General features: G+C 41.8%; 1 protein-coding gene across 2 annotated transcripts in view; it reads right to left on the bottom strand.

The window, feature by feature from the left end:
- The window catches only part of pipox (pipecolic acid oxidase), a 65,831-nt gene that overhangs the window by 5,429 nt on the left and 38,204 nt on the right, over positions 1–22,198 (bottom strand). The window contains exons 4-8 of one of the 2 annotated variants that reach the window (XM_072589692.1): positions 21,492–21,674; positions 10,340–10,489; positions 5,704–5,859; positions 3,438–3,513; positions 2,934–2,986 (exon numbers count right to left, since the gene is read on the bottom strand). In XM_072589692.1, the coding sequence (XP_072445793.1) occupies positions 2,976–2,986; positions 3,438–3,513; positions 5,704–5,859; positions 10,340–10,489; positions 21,492–21,674 (576 nt within the window). In that variant the 3' untranslated portion in view covers positions 2,934–2,975. Of the gene's footprint in view, positions 1–2,933; positions 2,987–3,437; positions 3,514–5,703; positions 5,860–10,339; positions 10,490–21,491; positions 21,675–22,198 lie in introns of those variants that run through there. The other variant, XM_072589691.1, reaches the window with a different exon arrangement.

The raw sequence follows: 22,198 nt of genomic DNA, 5'->3' as shown, positions 1-22,198 counted from the left end.
ACCAATCTCCACTATTTCATCTGGCAATTCATTCCATACACGCACCATCCTCTGCATAAAGCAGTTGCCCCTTAGGTCCCTGTTTAATCTTTTCCCTCTAACCTTGAACCTATGCCCTCTAGCTTTGGACTCCCCTACCTTGGGAAAAACATCTGGGCCGTTCACTCCATCCATGCTTCTCATGATTTTTTAAACTTCTAGAAAGTCACCCCTCAGCCTCCAACCCCAGCAACATTCTTGTAAATCTTTTCCGAACCCTCTCATGTTTGGGTAAGCTAATATTGATTTGGATGTTTTCCAGGCACCCGGAAGCAGGCTAAAAGAATCAGGGAACTGCTGCTTTATCTCTGTTCTGCCAACCTGACTAATGCGCCCTTTCCTAAAGCTGAGGTCTCTAAGGAAAAGCCATTCTAATATTACACACAACATCCCCTCAGGGGTGTGCTCATAAACATCAAGTTCCCAAAGTAATACATTATGCATGAAATACCATCCTAGTTGGACAATTCATCACAATCAATTGTGTAATCCTACAAATGGAGCATTCTATCCTGAGTGAAATAATTCCACACAGGCTGGTATCGTGTCACCAAGTCATCCTTATTCACTTGAGGAGAGTGTTTGACACTGATCGAGCTCCATCAGAGCCAGGTGTCAGAGTGAACGGGATGGCTGACGCACCTGTTCTTATCTGTCAGCCAGGGAGGACAACACACACTTCCTCCACATAGACCTGAGGATCAATAGTGGCAAGGTAATCTGTCCGAATTGGTCCTCATTAAACCAGCGAGCTGCTTCTGCACCGCCAGTGATTCACTACAGCATCTGAAATATAACTGATGAAGGCCAAAGCCCAATGTTTGCTGACAATCAGCATGCACTGTCAGCAGGGTGACCACCACAACCAAAACAAGACAAAACAAATCCCTATGTGTGAGACTGGATCAGGTGAACAGTCCCAATGAGAGAGCTCCTATTTTCCGGCTGACCTCGTTACAATCCCTACACTGCATTCGGTTAATCAGTGTTTTCATGCCAAAACATTTTGAAGTGCAACATACTCACACCTCAGTTAGATTAGGAGGTAGTGGCATAGTGGTTATTTCTAATTAGCTACCTAACTCACTGGTGTCAAGGATTCAATTCCCACAGGGTAGTTGGTGGAACTTTAACTTTAACTCATGAAACTGGAATTATGAGGTCGTCTCTTCATTGGTAGCCATGAAATTATCATCTGTTTTTGTAAAACAAAATCTGATTATTTATTGCCCTTCAGGAAAGGAAATCTGCCATCCTTACCTGGTCTGGCCTACACGTGACTCCTGACACACAGCAATGTGACTGACCCTCAGCTGTCTGCTGACCTGGCCCAGCAAGTCACTCAATTTCTGGGCAATTAGAGATGCTAATTAAATATTGCCTTTGCCAGTGATGCCTATATGAAGTAAGAATAGAATGTTGTTGCTGGTTTATGGCAGTTCTATCTTTTTTTAAAATTCAGTCCTAAATGTTGCAGGATGAACAAAACCATGAGTCTTTCTAATGGATCCATTTCACCACTGTGCAATTTAGTCACATTCATGTTGACGAGTGGCTAAGCAGCAGTGGGTAAACCAAAATCAAAGTGGTTCTTCCAAATGCTCCTAGGCTTTCGTGAAATTGGTTTACAATTTATTTTGACTAAAAATCTAAACATCCACATTCTTAAGTGGCATTTCTATTGCCTACATGGAATTTCCACCTGACTGCATCAACTCAGAAGGTTTCCACCAGCTCACAGGATTCACTGTCACCAGCACAGGTTTTTTTCCACGTTGACATGTTGATCTTCCAGTTTTGAGAGGAACCAGTGTGGCACATTTCCAGGTCTAATTAAACACCCAAAGTCCACATAAACTGCTACATACAAGCAAAAGTGTAAACTGTCCATCTAAATATTAGGTAGCAACTTCTGATGACAGGTGACTGAGTATTGTTAACTTAGATTCAAAGTAATGATCTGCACTGGGTGCATGAAAATCCATTGGATAGGTTTCAGTCGCAGCTATAAAACAGGTTGAATTGACCATGTAGAGGCCACATTGGTCCAAATTATACTGGGTAATGTCTCGTTGGAATGTAATTTATGGTCACTTCATTAAATGCCTATAAAATTTGTCAAAGCCATGGTCACAATTTCTTTAATGGTCATTTGTTACTTCCCAATGCAGTGTAATTTATAAATCCATTAGGCAGGTTGTTGGTCAGCACAGGAACAAAATATATTCTTACATATAGTAGTTGTGCTGGTCTCAGCTGGCAGAGCCCTGATTGACAGAAGGAAATAGCCGGAAGGGAAATCTTCAATCGAAAGTAGATTTTACTTTCGCAATGCTTTTACCTTTTATTTAAATTATAAATTGGCTGCAGATTGGATTTGTAGCTTGAGGGCTTATTCAGTATTTGGCTTATCACAACAAAATTGATGTTACTAAATTAGAACTAGCTACAGGAACAGCCAATAAATTATACTTGGCTGTGATCAATTACTTCTAGATGGTTTGCTGATAAGAGACTGTGTGACATTAAGGAAGGGAGTTGAAAAAGACTGTAAACCAAATTCTGGATAAATCCTGGTTAGCTTCAATAAATAATCACCGGTCGGAACTACATATTTAATGCATTCACACATGGCTTCCAAGCAATATTGGGAGTGCAAGTAAGTCAGGCCAACTCTGTCACAATAATTCCAGCACAACAGCAAGGGGAGAGATAATAAAAGTTCTGCCTGAGTTCTCTGTCAGACTAGTTTTCTAGTGTTTCTTTTCAACAGTATCATTAGCAAGATCACCAGCAAGGGTTTTGACTGATAACTTCTGTCCCATGAACATCTGGCCTGAAGGAATTTGAGCACAAATGGCAACACACAATTCACATAAGAGTTTGAATAAGATTCGAGAATCTACCTTGGGCAGTTGCGAAGCTGTCACTTTGACTTAATGGGAGCCTATGACAGATGGAAAGAAAAATCATGGCCACAATTTGTCAACTTTGGCCACCTTCTCTTCAACTTTATTATGCCTCCTTTTATATAGTCTTCCTAAGAGCTACTAGCTACTTGAGAAGTATATTTTAGTTCACGTATGTACAGCATCTATTTTATTCCATCCCTGACCCCCGACTAGACAATCCTCCGAGCTCTGAATTTTTCTTCAAATTAAAAGTCTTTACAATATCTGCAAAATAATTCTTTATTTTTTAAAAATTGTGAACTGCAACCAGAGATCTATTCTGTAAAAGTTTACTCATATCAAAATTAAAACTTTCATGCTTTAATAGATATTGGCAATGAAAAGATTCACAATATTGATTTTTTGCAATTCAGTAAAAGGAAATTGTACCAAAAAGAATGTGATTTTATAAGATAAGCAGTCAGTTCATATTGTAACTGTACCAACCTGAGAATCCAGCTCCAATGATGATGTTACTGTGCTCTGGATGATAATCCAGAATGAAGTCTGAATCTGGGGTAACCTATTGAATGAAAATGTGAAGATTTCAGTGTGAAAAACAAAACATCAGGTGTCATTTCTCTATTGGGCCTAACTTGACCAAAAATGCTTGCAAATAGAGTCGTCGATTTGAATGAAACACAGGATCAGTGCAGTTGAAGGCCAGAGTGAATGGAAAACCATCCAGTCCCATCCAACAAGAGGCTGAGGTTTTACCTCTCTGGTCCTTGCTGCGTGTTTGTTGTCAGTCCTTTGAACCTGTAGCAAGTACCAGCTGCCCAAAAGGCCAAATGGGGGTGAGAGTGCAGGCAGCATCGGACATCATCAGTACGGACTGGAAGAATCGGACTGTGCCAGCAGGTTAAAAAGGCACTGAGATGATATCTAGGTTTCCTTGTGGCATCAAGGGGAAAATATTCCTAGCCCAGAGAAACCAAATAGCAAGACATGAAGATGTCTGACCTCTGCAGATGCTGGTTCCTCTTTTCAATGTCCAGAGTCAGGCAGAGCAGCAGCAACAGGTTCCCTATGTAGTTCTGAGGTGAAAATTGCAGTCAAGTGCAAATAATGTAATCGGAGTAGCTAGACCCTGCTGTAAATGTTGGGACCCATGGGAAGGCAATGGGACCAGTGCAAACAAATCATCCACAGCATTTGCCTACCTGGCTGGCTGCCCAGTAGAATGAGGAGTTGGGGGGCGGGTGAGGAATTGTTAACACTCCTCAACCTGCACTGCCTCTCCTACCATCCCACATCTTGCTTACATTTGAAACTGCACATTTTTCAGCCTTCCGATGAAGCATGCATTTTGAAAAGTCATTTCAAAACATTTTACATCAAGCCACATTTCTATTGTTAGAGGATTTCAGAACAAGGTTGAATTCATTTCCAGGCACAAGTCAGGTTATTTATGAGCTTTGCAAACAGGGGCTGACTCAGAAACACTGAACAAAAAGACTTTCAAAAAATGAAACTGTCAGCAATTTGAGTTTGTAAACTAAATGGGTTCACAAGAATCAGGAAAGTTGATAACCGTGGAAAGTCAACCCTTAATACAGTGGTTCCTTCAGGCTTTTCTATGAATAAATTATTATTATTGTTTGCCTTGAGAATGTGTTTATTTGACAAAAAATTATAACCCCATGCAGGAAAATATTACCCTTGAAACAAACAGTCCATCTGAGTTACAATTCTCCCTCACCATCATAAATTAAGTGAGTAACATAGACCTACTGTATAACATTATGGTTCACATAGGCTCAATCAAATGAATTTTCTTTTTGCTGAAGTTGAATCAATATTTCAGTACTTTGTATTAGCTTGCATCTGACAATTCATGTGGTACTGATAAAACTGAAATAGAGCATAGAATCCGTTTGGGGAAATGTCCCTCAATTCTGCTTTATGTGGTGACTATAATATAATGCCATGGATAGTGAAGGAATGTCAGAAACCATAAAAATGAAGTGTGAGATTATTTTAAATACCTTCCAAAACCTGAGGTTAAATTATAGTCCTTTCCTTACCTGATTCCATCTGTTACATAATACTTTCATTGTGTTGAGACTATATTATATAATGTAATAAGGGCTATTAGCAATTGTCAAGTTAATATTAAATTGATTAAAGGCTTGGAGAAACTGATAACATAATCAGTTCAGAAAAATGTTTCAATTAAATTGCAAGGAATGTACAGGAGATTGTCTTAGAGCTATAGGAAATATACTCCAGGGAATTAGGAGTCTAGCATATATGGTATTTTGTTCTCATATGCCACAGGTATTTATATGACTGAGGATTAAATTAATATACACTCTCAATTCTTTAGTATATTTAGAGAAGATATTAAATAGAAAATATGCTTTAGGGCTACTAAATATAATTGCTGTTTTAATACAATATTAAAAGTAACTAGAATATTATTTTTTCAGGAGTAATAAGGTAGGATGTACATTTAGATCTTGAAGGTACTAACATTTTATGTGCCAATTTTATTCAAAGCCCCTTTGATGAAAGTTTCAACACAGCCTAAAATACCGGAAACCGGTTTTACAGAGGAGTGATTCTGAAGAGATATTAATATTTATGAGGAATTATTCTTTCTTTCACAACTCAAAGAAAATAGATCCTAAGAAATCAAAGGGAACCAGATCTCCAGTATAGCTTTTAAAGCCTTTCTAGTTACATGAAGGCAAGGAGAATGATACATTACTGTATACATGCAGTATTCAACAATCGCAGGCTTTGGATCCACGCCAGGAAACTCTTTAGACAAAAAGGTGCTCAGAATGTTCACATCCTGAGAAGGCTGCTGTAATACGATATCACGTTCATCTGGGTCAGCATCACTGCCACTGTGGTAGCAGACCTAAAAAGGGAATTTTTGTTCAAGATCATTTGCCATCTGTTATAGAGTACATTCTTGACATACACATGTTCTCACACACACATTTTCTTATACATACATGTCCAGAAAGGGCTTATTCCTCATTCAAACCAAGGCACAATTTATGCCACATTATTAATTTATTTCTGCGATGTATTCACATGTATTATAAATTAGGTTGGAGCTACACTAAAACATTTCCCTTTCGGCCATTAATGTTAGAAGGAGGAGATGACCTTTTATCTCATAAGCACTGGCAATGTAGAATTAAATTTGATTCTTTATGTCTCCCAATGTATTGTGTTCCCAATATGATTCACAATAGACTGCAACAGCACAGCTATGTATCAAAAGAATCACATGCAATCATGTTTACGAAAATAAATAAGATTTATGTTAAAAATCACACAACACCAAGTTATAGTCCAACAGATTTAACTGGAAGCACTAGCTTTCGGAGTGCTGCTCCTTCATCAGGTGGTTAGATTAAATAAGATATAATTATTTTGCCCCCTGGCCTTACAAAATTGATGGGAAAAACAATCCATACTGAACTCTTGTTGAATTAATACCACATTGCTGCAATTTGACCCTTCAGACTTCATGTTGGGGAGGTAGATATCTCAAAGCAACTTTTCACTTGTCATTCCCTATCACCATGCAGAACCCTGCTCATTGCCACAAAGGTACAAAACCAGCAAAGTCTTCTGTCTGCAGACCACCCACATTTAAATAAGATTTTCATTGCTTTAGGCTGGGAGTGGTATTTCCTTTCAACAAGTTATTTTTTAAATTGAGGATAGATTACCCTCATCCCCAGTGGAAGGGGACTTACAGGTATTCAATAATGGCATAAAACAATGACAGTCCCTCTAGAGGACAGACATGGTTGTTGCAATTTATCCCAGTACCAAGGCCAAGTGCTCATCAAGTCACTGCCAGATCAAATTGTGATCTTTCCAAGCCTAAGGCTACCTTCAGAATTCAGGACATTAGACTCCATAGAAAAGAGATTTCAACCATTTCCTGGCAATCTCTTCAAAATACTTTTATTCTTTTGTATTATGAAAATGATTTGTATTCCTTTTTGATATCTGATTGCCAAGTTGTCTCTCCAACCTAAGTGATAGAGTAAGGGTATCCTTTATGCCCTCTGTATAATGAAATGGATTATAAAGACTGAGTGCCTTGGCATTATTCTTGCAGTTTAGATGATGTTCCTCAATACATGTTTCTTCACTGCTTGCACATCTAACAAATCTTCTACAATAGGCCTAACTCCAATCGCAGAATAGTTTTAATTCTTTCACAGGAAATGGATGTTGCAGGCAAGGTCAGCACTTGTTGCCCATCCCTAATTGCATAGTCATTAGTGACATTTTTATATCCCACACCAATTACATTTATTGCTTTTCAGAGTGAAGCAGTCAAGTTAATGTCCCAGTATGAAAAAAAAAGACCTGTGCTGTGAAATTAGTTGAGACCACCTAACTCTCTTCCATTCAGGATCCTTGCAGCTAGCTGTCGGAGGACTTTTGTCGGTCTGCATTGGATTTAAGCATTAATTCCAAAAAAAACACTCAAAGCCACTGTCTTTAATGATATAAAGAAATCTTTTCACTAGAAATTCATGAACATTTTACTACAGACATTAATTTGTGTATAGATTTTACATAGCATTGACATGTGTATATAATTGCATTAATCACTCCTCTGGTGGTGGTATTCAGTGGGTCCAGATCATATAAATCATACATGAATACGCTATTCAGCCTCTTGAGCCTGTCTCCTATTTGATAGAATCAAAGCTGAACTGCTTAAGGCTTCAACTCCATTTTCCCATCTATAACATTTGACTCCTTTTCCAGTCATGAATCTATCCAACTCAGCGTTAAAAATATTTAATGTTCCTAATTCCACTTCAAAAACAAGTAGACTTCAGGTACATTACCTGAGGTTAGGTGCTGAAAATAATTGAAAGCCCATTTTAAAGTAATAAATCCTATTCTTGTTTTTGTCTGATTCTTGTTATATTATGTATGGCTAGATTACAAAATGCATAACAATATGGGAAGCAGAGTCATGTGGGTGAGAGTTTAGCAAATAGGTTTTAGGACCCCCAAACTGAGGCCATACAACATCATCCTGGTGGGTGGGATGTATAACAGAAGCCTGACAAGTCTTGTGTGTTTGTTTCCATTACAAAGGCAAACTGAAGAATTTATCATTGCACAGAAGGCTGACAGGTAGCTGGCAAAACTGTGACAAAGGAGAGGAATATTTTGCAGATGGTAATTATGAATACATATAAGACCTTAAACAATATTTTTGCATACATTTATTTTTCCATCTATGAGAAGACAATGTCAAAAGGTCAAATCTATAATGAAAATATCCATGGCTTTGAATTTAAAATTGCCTTTTCTTACTTTGATAATAAACGTGTATCCAGGCTTTTGACATTGCCCTACAGGTGAACATTACTTGTTAATTTACAGTATGTATTAATATTCCAGCTCTTCAATTTTTAATTTCTGTACTGCTTTATTTTAGCTCTTGGGATATGGCCTTTGCTGGCTGGGCCAGCATTTACTATCTATCCCCAGTTGCTCTTAAGGTGGTCGTGAGCTGTCTTCTTGAACTGCTGCAGTCCACACGCACACAAGGCTATTAGCAGAGGAATACCAGGATTTTGACCCAGTGATAGTGAAGGATATGATATCTCTCACAGTCAGGACAGTCAATGGCTTGGAGGGAAACTTGCAGGTGTAGTGTTCCCATGTATAAGCTGCCTTTGTCCTTCGACATGGTAGTAGTCCTGGATTTGGAAAGTGCTGCTTAAAGATTCTTGTGGTTTTTCTGTAGTGCCTCCTATGGATGGTACACACAGCTGCTACTGAGCATTGGTGATGGAGGGAGTGGATGTTTGTGGATGTGGTGCCAATCAAGTGAGATGCTTTGCCCTGGATGGTGTCAAGCTTCTTCAGTGTTGTTGGAGTTGCACCCATCCAGGTAATATTCCATTACCCTCCAGATTTGTGCAATGTAGAAGGAGACAGGCTTTGGGGAGTCAGGAACAACATTCCCTCTAAGCTGTGAGGCTGGCAGGTTCCGCGCATGGTAAAAACAAAAACTGCAGATGCTGGAAACCAAATACTGGATTAGTGGTGCTGGAAGAGCACAGCAGTTCAGGCAGCATCCAACGAGCAGCGAAATCGACGTTTCGGGCAAAAGCCCTTCATCAGGAATAATGCCAATTGGCATACTGATGCATTGGCTTCTGAAACCAAAAGTCACTGCTGTACACTGAGTCAGGAGCCACATGCAGTGGCAGGAAAAATTATAGGGAATGTGTGTTAGGAGGTGAGTTACTCACTGCAAGATACCTAACCTCTGACCTGCTCTTGTAACCGCTATTTATATGGCTAGTCTACCTCATTTAGTTATGGAGTGATAAAGTCATACAACATGGAAACAGACCCTTCGTTCCATCTCATCCATGCCAACCATGTTTCTCAAGAGCACCACTTCCCTCCACTTGGCTCAGATCCCTTGAAACTTTTCCTATTCATGTACCTGTCCAAATGTATTTTATTTGTAACTGGATCTTCATCCACCACAGAGGGTCAATGGTAACCCTCAGCATATTGACAGTGGGGGATTTAGGGATAGTAATGCCATTGAATGTCAAGGGGCAGTGGTTAAATTTTCTCCTGCTGGAAAAGTGGTACAATTTCTTTCATGAATTTCTAAGAAGACTGTTCACCTGAAAACAATAAACCTCATATACCTGATTGTTTAATCCTTTTATATCTATGAAAGCACATGCATAACTTCCAAAAATATCCTTTTAAATCCCTTCACTATGTAAACTACTGTACTGTACTCTGGATCAAAATAAACATGCTTAAATTATCCAAAAACACACAAAAGAATCTTTAAAAGAATCCCTAAACCAGTTGCATAAACAGAATATTTGATAACAGCAGGCATAATATTGTGATTCTCACTCATAAGAGAAATCAATAAAATGACTGAAGTCTTGCAATAAACACTATCTAACAAATGACCAGATCAAGTACCCATTTCTCTCTTCTCTGTTGTCTATACGGATAACACATGAAGTAGTGAACATATGGATTATCTATGCTATGTACACACATTTTTATCCATTCAAGTTTCAATATAATGAAATTTGTTCCTATTTTCTATTCCCTGCAGCTGTATAATTATTATGAACACAATTTGTGGAGAATCTGTCAGCCCAATCAATCAATCTCAGAGTGATGATCAAAAGTTGACTATAACTTCAATTGCCATTCAGGAAAAACTTCCATTTATATAATGTCATTTGCATGATAAAATATCCAAAGATGTTTCACAGGAATGTTATAAAAGCAAAATCATACACAGAGCCACATTTGTACTTGCAGAATAAAGAACCTAATATCCACATCCATACCTTCATAAGTCCTGGATATTCATTGGAAGGAAGACCATAGATATGATGTTCAATGGAGTCAGAAATTTTTATAAAGCAAGGATGTCCCTTCTGAATTCCATATGTTCCAAGGACTTTCTCCTTCCAGTAACAAACCACGATCCTCAGTGTCTAACAAAGGTGATCAATTCAACAGGTAAAAGGTTAATTCAGACAATGAAAAATAAATGTGCCTGTGAGGCACATGACATTTCAGCAAAGCAATGGGCAGTGTTTCACACAAGTGAGAGGCCACTAACTCAGCAGTGACAAAGAAACGGAGTAATTGAGGTCTTTGATAGTAAAATACACACTCTGTGGTGTGGCAATATTGCCAGACTTATGTAACTTGTTGCATCCTTAATTACAGGTCACCCCAGAGAGGTAAGCACATCTTAAAGCTATTAATAGTCACCTGCTTCGATGGCTGAACTGAGAGCAATGGACTACAGATGCTGGAAATCAGTGTTAAAAAGTGTGGTGCTGAAAAAGCACAACAGGTCAGGCAGCATCCAAGGAGCAGGAGAATCGACATTTTGGACATTCCTGATGCAGGGCTTATGCTCGAAACATTGACTCTCCTGCTCCTCGGATGCTGCCTGACCTGCTGAGCGTTTCCAGCACTACACGGTTTGACTCTGAATAGAGAACAGTGCCTTTTAAAAGTAAATTTTTCAATGAACTCAAACACTACAACTTACACTGATGTAAACTAGTGAAGATGGATGGCTTTAGCTGGCCTCCTCCATCCTTTCCTTGTAAAAATCCCCTGTTTGAAAGGACAATGGTAGCTCTCTACTGATAACATCTCCACTGGCCAGGCAGGGTGTGGTGTTGAGATAATGTGTACCTAGTCTTTTCTCCACTCAAAGGACAGAATCCTGGAGGGGTCTGAGTGATGTCAGCTATGGCAAAATGTGTAGCAGAATCAGGCAATAAGTGTGGAGGCCCAACTTAATAGAGTCATAGAGATGTACAGCATGGAAACAGACCCTTCAGTCCAACCTGTCCAACTCAACCCATCTTTTATGCTTTTCACAATTGGCATGACAATATGCTCACCAAGCAGTAGAGGGTTATAATGGACAGGCATTAAGACTTGTTATATCTCTGACCCATTTACAGGACTCTTCTGCATTGCAGTGCTGCATCTCAAGCTGCACTGGCAACTCCCATTGTAACCCTGCAGCAAGGACACTGTGCTCTGGATCACACTCACGGACTGGACCAGGCTGGATATCTGATGTGTTCACTTGCTTTCATTGCATTCACAAACTCTGAGCCTACCTGATACTCCCATCCCCCATGTCTGGCAGTGCTTTGCCCCCTTAGCCAGTGATATCAAGTTCAAATTACTGCTGTTTTGCTGAGTCATTCAGCACAGACACAAAGCCAAGCATCTTTGCATCGTTGTCAGCAGAGCTCAGTCAGGTCAAAGGGATAGCCGCCAGTCAGGAGTTCCCAGCACACTACATCAAGGGCCGCATCTGATGAGTCCAGGTCAACCTGGGGTTGGTCAGACAGGATCTTCTCCTCAATCATGGTTAGGAGTTGAATGGCAGGGCAGCACATTACTGTCTTGACTCTTCCTGCCCCATCGTAGGTATGATGGAAAATGAAAGTGGGTGACACAGTGTACCAGGTGAGTGAGTAAGCAACTTATAGGGTGTGCCGGGTTAAGATATTAGGTGTTGGGGTGGGAAAGACCCCACCCGTTCCGGCTGCTTCTATTATTCCAAGGCCTCACAAGCTGTTCACTTTATTGGCTTTGGAGCAGACTGCTGTCTCAACCTGTCTTCATTAAACAAAAAGGACAAAATGCACTTCTTCAAGCCATAGTATCATCACAGGGGCAGGGTACATACTTAAAGAAGCAAGTTCAACAAGACACCACCGTGAGAACTCACTATGCCTCGTCTTAACCCTCCAAAAAGCTCAACGCAATGCAGACTCAGAAAAGAAAAAGGCTCAGCCCACAGTCGCTTCTACAGCTGTTGGAACTCTGGTTGGCTGGTAGGCTGCTAATATTACTGGCAATATAAGGGCAGCTTGTGAAGGCTGGGAAATCACAACACAGAACTAGGTGGGAGGGTGAACCGTGAGGAGGATAGATAGATGCTTCAGCGTGATTTAGACAAGTTGAGGCAGTGGGTAAATGAATGGGGAGATGCAGTATAATATGGATAGATGTGAGGTTATCCACTTTGGTAGCAAAGACAGGACAGCAGTTTATTACCTGAAGGGTGAGAGATTGGGCAAGGGGGGAGGCATAATGAGACCTTTCACTGAGAGTAAACCTGCAGGTGCAGCAGGGGGTGAAGACCACACACGGTATGTTAGCCTTCATAACAAGAGGAGTTCAATACAGGAGCAGGGATATCTTGCTGCAATTGTACATGACTTGGTGAAACCACCCGTGGAGTACTGTGTGCAGTTCAGAACTCCAGGAAGGATGTTCTGGCTATGGAGGGAGTACAACAAAGATTTCCCAGACTGATTCCTGGGATAGCTGGTCTGATGTTTGAAGAGAGACTGGATCAGTTAGGACAATATTCACTGAGGTTTAGAAGAATGTGTTGAGGGAGCAATCTCATAGAATCCTATAAACAGTCTAATAGGATTTAACATGGTAAACTCAGAGGGGATGTTCGCAGTCATTGAAGCAGAGTCGCAGCCTAAGGATATGGAGTAGGACATTTAGGATGGAGATGGGGAGATATGTTTTCACCCAGAAAGTGGTGAGCATGTGTAGTTCTCTGCTACAGAAAGCAGTTGAGGCTAAAATGTTAAATACTTTCCAGAAGGAGTTAGATTTAGTTCTATGGGCTAAAGGAATCAAAGGGAAAAGCAGGAGTAGGATACTGAGATGGATGATCAGCCATGATCATGTTGAATAGTGGAATAGGCTTGAAGGGCTGAATGGCCTACTCCTGCTCTAATTTTCCATGTTTCTATCTTTGTGGATCTTGGATGGCTTTAAATCTCCTAAATTCGATCACCAAACACCAACAACAAAACCCTCATCAAACTGACATTAAACCTGGGACCTTCCTGGTCTGTGAGACTCAAGCATTGGCGAGACACAGGCAGAAGTGGGTACTGCAGATGCTAGAGATTAGAGTCAAGATTAGAGTGGCGCTGGAAAAGCACAGCAGGTCAGGCAGCATCCAAGGAACAGGAAAACAGACGTTGCGGGCAAAAGCCCTTCATCAGAAATTTTGCCCAATATGTTAATTTTCCTGCTCCTCTGATGCCTGACCTGCTGTGCTTTTCCAGCACCACTCTAACATTGGCTAGACATGTTGAATGATTTGGGATAGTCACAATATTGTTTCATTCTCCACGTTTCTGGGCTTTAAGCATTAAATAATGGCAGCCTTCTGGCAAGATATATTAATACAGTGATATGCTACACTACAAAGTAATGGAGCATAGGAACATCTGTTGTTTCCCTAATATGATAAAGCCTTGATTTGGAGCTGCATTATTAAATGGAGTACAGTACCAAAAACAGGAGCTTCTCCAGATGGAGAAGGATGGAGTTCAGTCATCCGTAATTCCCAGATCACTATTTGGGAACAGTTTTGTGAGACACTGGAGAGCAATTTGCAGAACAGTCAGTGGCTTAAAAAATAATCATACAGTTGAAGGAGAGCCCATCTCTGCACAAGAAACATAAACGTAGCTGTACCCCTAGAAAGATCTCCAACAGTTCTCAGTGAACACGTGATCATCAGAAATAGGAACAGGAGGAAGCCAAACTCTCCTGAGCCTACATCAATCTCACTTTCCCAACCTATACCTTGATCCCGCTATTCCTTTGACTAGCAAAAATCTATTGATATCATTCATAGATATATTCCATGACACAGCATGTCCCTTTGAAGTTGAGAATTCTGAAGACTTACACCATGAAGACATTTTTCTACAGGTCTATCCCAAATGGCCAATGCCTTAACCTAAGACTATGAATCTCCAGCCAAGGTGAAGAACATCAATATCCATTCCGATCAGCCATGAAGAACATGAAGGCAGATGTATATGTGAAAATGACTGGCAACTCACATGAGAAACATAAACTGTGTAAATGCTGATATGTTGTCTAATCCTTCTCCCCAGGACAATACTAATAATAACACACTTTTCTAGTTCTCTTCCAAAATAAAACAGCTTTGCTGAATAAGAACTGATTCTTTTGCACTGTCTCTCCCCCATCCTTTGCAGCATTTGTAACAGTATCAGTCTGTAAATCACAAAAAGAATTTACAATCCAGTCTTCTTAATCTCTGTTGAAGGCTCCTGCACAGTGGAGATAGTCCTTTCAGAGAAATAGTGTTTCAAATGTAATCACATATGTTTCCTCAAAAATGAAAAATATTGCCTCCATTTGTCATATGTGCAAAAACCTATGGCAAATCAACTAGCCTACACGACTGCTTTAAAAGAAAACTAATGACTTCAATAAACATCTCAATATTAATGTGATTTCCCCCATAAATATTATAAAACTGAAAGCACCATTTCACAGGTTAATCAGTGAGATCAACATAAAGAGTGTTAAAGAGTGAGCGTGTGGGAGGCAGAGGGATGGAAAAAGCAGAAGAGGAAATTCAGCCATTTAATCTTATGCAGAGCACTCCCACGCCTGTCTGAATGAAAACCATAATTGCAATTGGCCGTCCTATTATTCAAGAATCCAAGAAGCGCTCTGATTGGTGGACAAATGTGTGAAGTCATGAGGAGGAATATAGGTTGGGATTAGCCCAGAGCCTGAACACTGTGGGCTCTGGCAAGAACCTTGGGAGAATTGATTGAGAATTCAAGCAATTCTCGACGCCAGGATCATCACATTTCACAACCAACTTCCAGATCTCGAGGTGACATTCTCACTAGTGAGCACTGAAAGGCCTATTAGCATGGATTGTTGTTCATTATCCCCCTCGTACTACTGAACCTTGCCTCATTAATATTCGGGCTCCCACTGTCTGACCTACTGTGTTGATATTGAACACTGGGTCTTCCCAACGTAAACATTAGTGTGTACCCAGTGATTCCAGCACTTTGCTTGCTCCTCCAGCCTTCCATCATGGTTACCTGGCACCAGCATCTCAGGGCACCCTCCACTGGCAGCAGCTGCACACTTTGCTTGTCCATGGACAGCAGTACAGGACCCATACCAGCCTTTTCACATCATCATGGGCACATCTGGATTCAATGCAGTACCCTCCTGCACTGCCATGCTGCAGACCGACAACTATCACTGCATTGCTACTACACCAACATCGGGTACAGTGACTGGCATCCAGCTCACGGACTGCAACTGGACCAGGCAACATGGGGCAGCACAGTGGCTCAGTGGTTAGCTCTGCTGCCTCACAGCACCAGGGACTCAGGTTCAATTCCAGCCTCGGGTGACTGTCTGTGTGGAGTTTGCATGTTCTCCCTGTGTCTGCGTGGGTTTACTCCAGGTGCTCCGGGTTCCTCCCTCAATCCAAAAATACGCATGTTAGGTGGATTGGCCATGCTAAATTGCCCATAATGTTAGGTACGTTAGTTAGTGGTAAATATAGGGTGGGGGGATGGGTCTGGTTGGGTTTCTCTTCAGAGGGCAGTGTGGACTTATTGGGCTGAAGGGCCTGTTTCCACACTGTAGGGATCCTAATCTAAACATCTCTGGGCTGCTTGCTTGCCGTGTTAGCACGATCTCAGCATCCAGCTCAATACTTGCAGCATCCCTGCCTTGCCTTTCCCCCTCAGGCTCACTTTAAAGGTTCTAGTCTATCTGTATTGCCTTGCAGTTTAGCACAGACAATCCAGGCAACTTGTCCTGGTTGTCGCCAGTGATCAGTCAAATGGTTGGATATGTTACTGTACAGCACAGTGCTATATTAATCTCATAGGTAAAAACAATGACTGCAGATGCTGGAAATCAGATTCTGGATTAGTGGTGCTGGAAGAGCACAGCAGTTCAGGCAGCATCCAAGTAGCTTCGAAATCGAAGTTTCGGGCAAAAGCCCTTCCTGATGAAGGGCTTTTGCCTGAAACTTCGATTTCGAAGCTACTTGGATGCTGCCTGAACTGCTGTGCTCTTCCAGCATCACTAATCCAGAATATATTAATCTCATACCTACAGCATGTGCCAGCAGCCTATGTGACAAATACACAAATACTAACTGATCACATCACAAAGTCCTCAGTGAAGTCACGGTGGACTGCTATCTGGGGTCCTGGTACAGTCAAAGGCAGCAGCCACCATCAATCCAGGGGGTCAGTCGTCTGCTTGGAGCAGTCAGGACCAAGGCTGTCCATCATATTAAAGTCTGGGTGGTGGGCCACGGTCAGTCCGGCAGTGCCAGGGTCAGGGATTAGCACAGCATGAGTCAGAAGGGGCATCACTGGGCAATGGTTGGTAGTTTCAATGTAGCTGGCACCTTGACAAACACCAGGATAGGACTGCCAGCCAGCCATTCATGTTTTACATCCCAGCAGCTGGCATCATTCTGTGAATGTCTCAGTCTGCACTGGCACTGCACCTTGCTCATCTGGAGGAAATGGCATAGAAGATGGTAGACCCTGGGTTTCCTCTATCTCTTGTACATCCTGAGGACACTTCCAATTGTGGCCTTGTCGTGTGGAAGCTGTTCAGCCTCACTGGTGGTTTTATATATATATATATATATAGATATATTGTGTGTGTGCACGTGTATGTGCACCACATCCCAAGTTGCTGCCTCCTATCCCCAGTGCGGAGATCTCCCATTTTCCTGATTACAACAATGTCACAACTTGCCCACAAAACCCATAGCACAGATATGCTCCCCCCCCACCGACTCCCACCTTCCTGACTAGGCTGGACGGCCCCAGGTGATGACTGACCACACCCCTGAACACACTCAGTGATCTCCCAACCAATGCTCTGCTAATCCCCTGACCATATAGCTGAGGACTGACTGTGGCCCAGCATCTGGGCTTTACTAAGGTGGACCCTGATCTGGCCTGCCCCAATTAGATGATTAGATTACTTACAGTTTGGAAACAGGCCCTTCGGCCCAACAAGTCCACATAGACCCGCATCCATTCCCCTACATTTGCCCATGCACCTAACACTATGGGCAATTTAGCATGGCCAATTCACCTGACCTGCACATTCTTGGACTGTGGGAGGAAACCGGAGCACCCAGCGGAAACCCACGCAGACACAGGGAGAATGTGCAAACTCCACACAGTCAGTCGCCTGAGGCGGGAATTGAACCCGGGTCTCTGGCGCTGTGAGGCAACAGTGCTAACCACTGTGCCGCCCAACTTTTGTCTAAATTCTAAACCGACTTATTGTGCCTGGGCACCCCCACTGAAGGCTTGCCAGACTGCCTCTCTTTACTTAACAGAGGGCTATCCTCAGAATTGGGAGTGGAGTCTCTGGAGGCTTGAAGCCTACTCATTGTGCTCACAGTGGAAGCTACTGCTGGGGGCTGGGGGCTGGGGGCTGGGGGCTGGGGGGCTGGGGTTGTGGGGGGGGGGGGGGGAGGGGGGAGGAGCGGAGGGAGCACAGAAGCAACATATCCACCCCTTTTCACTGGCAACTGCTGATGACCACGAGAAGCCTGCTGGTTTTGTGTCTCTACTAAAAGGCAAAACCAGACAGGAATATCGGTCACCTGTTCACTCTAACTCAGGGGGGCAACGTGTTAAAAGCTAAGGCAAGGCAGCGATGCTGTGAGCACTCAGGTAGGAGTGAGGTAAGTGAGCTCTAATAGACCAAGGGAGCAGTCTGGCACCTGGTGCAATCCATGAGCAGGGTACCCCTCCCTGTACATAGTACCCTTATGGCAGCATTGCAATGATAACTGATAGCGTGTCCCAGAGTGCAGGCTGGCAGTGCAGAGACATGTGTCTGATGTGAACATGGGCTGAGTGAAACTATTTCCCTGAAAAGTTGATGCCAAGTGTCCGAGGTAGAGATCTGAAAGTTCAAGCCGAAAGCTGGAATCACTAGATACCCAGACTGACTTACATGTCAGGAATTCTCAGCATCTGCTTTCTCTCCAGCAGGTGGTAGAATAGGAAGTTGTGTACCAGTAAGACAAGATTCAGTCAAAATGGTGTGATAATGACCAATAACTCCTGTTTAATCAGCCTTTCACTGTTTACTAGTGAGAATCTCCTCTTGATGTCCAGATTTCTCTTGGAAAATGTTGCTTCTGACACTGAGAAAGGCCTTACCTGACTTTTCATGAGATTCTCTCAATTTTCTCACCATAGCCCACTCATTCAAGAATTCCAAACATCAATTTTGTTACTTTCACCACAGATGCTGCCTGACTGAGCGACTGAATATTTCCAGCATTTTTTAAATTTTAGTTCAATGAGGGTGTAAGTTAACATTAAAGAAACGGGATATCTCTAGGAATATTTATCAGGAATCAATCTCTAATGATAGCATTCATTGCAAAAATGAAGCTCAAGTGATTATTGTCACCTGAACCCCAAGATGAGGCAATGGTTTTGCAATCTCTTTCTCACCGAAACGTTTTTTTTTAAATACTGAGAAGCTGAATCCTGGTGGGATCAAAATATTAAAAAAAGAACTTTGATTTTAATGACTCTTCCAAAGAGGTTGTTTAGGTCGGTTTATCAGATGCTTTGGAGATTTGCTAAGTAATTCAAAAGGAACAGCTTGGATTTTGTTCATGTAAGCTTTGGATCAGGGTTGACTGTAAATGAAATTGAAAAACATCGAATGGATTACAGGATTCACACGTACACGGCTTTCATTCAATTTTTATCAGCCTTTAGAGTCAGGATGTAACCAAATGTTAGATTAAATGACACGCAGGATGCTGCAATCTGAAATAAAAGCAGAAATTGCGTAAAATACCCAACAGGTTAAGCAGCATGAGTGGAGAGAGAAGCAGAGCCAACATTTCAGGGCAATGACCTTTCTGCAGATGGTGCTGAAAATCAGCTCTATCGTTTTTATTGGTTTTCTCTCTCCAGCAATATCCCTTTCCGAGTCTCTTGGCTTTGAAGTTAGATTTTATAATCTGGCATTTTTGATTCAGGCCTTTCATGTTACAGTGTCCCAGATGGGAGGTCATGGAGGTCGGACCTTCCTCTGAATTACGTTACTGCCTGCTCGCTTTAATAGATCAGGCAACTGACTCCACAAACCACTTCTCGGGTTGACATGCCTCTCATACAAAGCTTTAATAAGAATACAGATTTACAAAATCTCCTTTCTGCTTTAATTTTTCAAGCTGTGCTAATATTCTCTGGATTTGGGGAAGTGCATGAATCCATTGGCCAGAGTGTCAGACATCGGGAAATAATATTGTTTCAAAAGCACATCTGCATGGTAATAGGTTTCTGGGCATCTGCCTGGGGTTAGCAACTCTGGTTTGACATATTCCTAGAAATCTGATCATGTGATATTGGATCACTGACACTGCTTCGGAATTTCACACCACATGATCAAAACCCACATTGAGGGAAGGCACTCACTGGCCTCAACAAAAAAAAAACAAAGCTGCCTGATTCCTCAAATAAAACACAAAACTACACTTAGCAGATGAACAGTGTCTCTTCAGTCTTTCTGTCTGCCTTTTCCCCTGTTTACCTCCCCACTTGCTGCTGCATCTGCCCACTCTCCCTCAGTGTGCTCAGCTGCAGGTTTTAACAAAAGTATGCCATTTTCACCTGACGTACCAATGCTGTTGTTATTTCTAATAGCGTCAGAATCCAAACATGGGTAACCTTTAATCCCCACAGCGTAGGAGCAGGCCATTCGGCCCACTGAGTCCACAATGACCCTCCAAAGAGTATCCCAACCCCCAGACCCATCCCCCACTACCCTATCCTTGTAACCCTGCATTTCTCCATAGCTAATCCACCTAGCCTGCATATCCATGGACTTTATGGGGCAACTTAGCATGGCCAATCCACCTAACCTGCACATCTTTGGACTGTGGGAGGAAACCAGAGCACCCAAAGGAAACCCATGCAGACTCAGGGAGAATGTGCAAACTCCACACAGACAGTCGCCTGAGGGTGGAATTGAAACCAGGTCCCTGGTGCTGAGAGGCAGCAGTGCTAACCACTGTGCAGCCCTTGGTATTGAAACATCCAGCGAGCCCATATTACAGTTCTCTATTATGTACATTTACATTCACAGATGCTTCAGTACCTAGATCTGTACATTAAACTTTCCATTCCAAAAAGCAACATTCTTTAAGTTAAGATAGAGTCTGAGACCCATATACCCTCAGGTCACACGCCCACGACCATGTCTCTTGCAAGGCATGCTGACATACTGTGTTTCTTAAAAATATACTGACACACTGACTGTGAGGCATAACACTGCTTTTCTCTTTCTCTCTGCCTCCCCGCCCCGCCCCAATGTCCGTTGGCTCTCTCTCCCACCCAGCCCCAGTGTGTGTTGCTGTTTCTCTCTCCCCTCCTCCTCAGTGTGCATACCTCTCTCTCAGTTTGCCTCTTCTTCCAATTATTCTCAAGAGTGCTGGATTTCCAGGTGATTTTCATTGGCCCCAGTGCCACCATCACCAACTTGCATTCAAATGGTGCTTTTAACTTTATAAAAACCTTCAAGGTGCTTAAAACATCGCAATAATGCAATGCTTTCCAAATATTGGGGAGAGAAAAGGTTGGCTCAGTCAACACAGTTTGTTTGCAAGCTATAACTGTGTAAAAGTGAACCATGCATTCAGAGGGTAGGGTGCAGAGGAGAGCTTCCCTTCAGCTCAATTGCCTATTCCAGTAGATCAATAGAGAATCTATATCTGGGGGAGCATGAAGTTTGTGCAATGATGAGGGCTCAGATTGGGGCGAGCAGAAAATAGGAAGCAGCCTGACTTCCGTTAGTAGCATCTGCGGAAGGACATCTACAGTAAGGATTAATGATCGCAAAGCAATTACTGTGAAGTTTATTGAGTGATAATTCCCCATTGATTACCAGGAGTACAACACTGTCAGTATATATTACACCCAAAGAAAATTCCTGGAACACTTTACTGTAATGCAGCTTTGATTGTATTGATGTATTTGGAGGTCATTTTAGACTGAGCCCTATGATAGGATGATGTTACTTGGTTATGAGTTGGATCTATTAAATCCCCTGTACCTTCAGAGGAAGTTGCAGTCCCACGAGGTTCAATAGTTTATTCGACCAAGGCCCAGCTGTAATCACTAGACTCTTCGCTCTGTAAATTCCTGCGGTGGTTGTCACGGTAACCGGAGATCCAGGTTGTATATCAACAACTTTTTCACCATCACAAATGGTACCTCCAAACCTCCGGAACAAATCCTGCAAAATATTTAATTTGGCCTTGTGAAACCACGTAGAACACACCATTATTTCCAGTAATTATTTCTCCACGATCCAGAAAATATATTTCTACATATCAAAGGAGCACAAGTGATCTATTTCTTATCCTCACACTGATTATACATTTCCCTTTCCTATTTAAATTATTAAACTTCACTAATTTTCCAGTCGTCTACTAATCAGTTCCTCAGACGTTTTATTACTTTAACACACTTTCCTAGTGGAACAGAATTGGTTAAATGCATCACATATATATTAATCTGTTTTATATATAACTTCCACTTCACAAGCCCTGCTCAAGCAGGGGAAGATTTCAAAGAGAAAAAGGCACAATTGATGTTTAAATACAATCAGGTTTAGGTGTCGCCTCCGGGATATTTTTAGCACGTTTATAAAAACCTCAGCTCCAACACATCAAAGTATTAAAATTATCCACCTAAAACATACTCACCCACTCAATGTTAAAGCTGCTGGATGAATCTTCATGTTTGATTTCAAATTGT

The sequence above is a fragment of the Chiloscyllium punctatum genome, chromosome 19 (assembly GCF_047496795.1).
Source record: "Chiloscyllium punctatum isolate Juve2018m chromosome 19, sChiPun1.3, whole genome shotgun sequence".
In the NCBI taxonomy this organism is placed as follows: domain Eukaryota; kingdom Metazoa; phylum Chordata; class Chondrichthyes; order Orectolobiformes; family Hemiscylliidae; genus Chiloscyllium; species Chiloscyllium punctatum.
The sequence above is the reverse complement of the archived record's forward strand: the minus strand, read 5'-3'. Positions and strand labels throughout refer to the sequence as shown.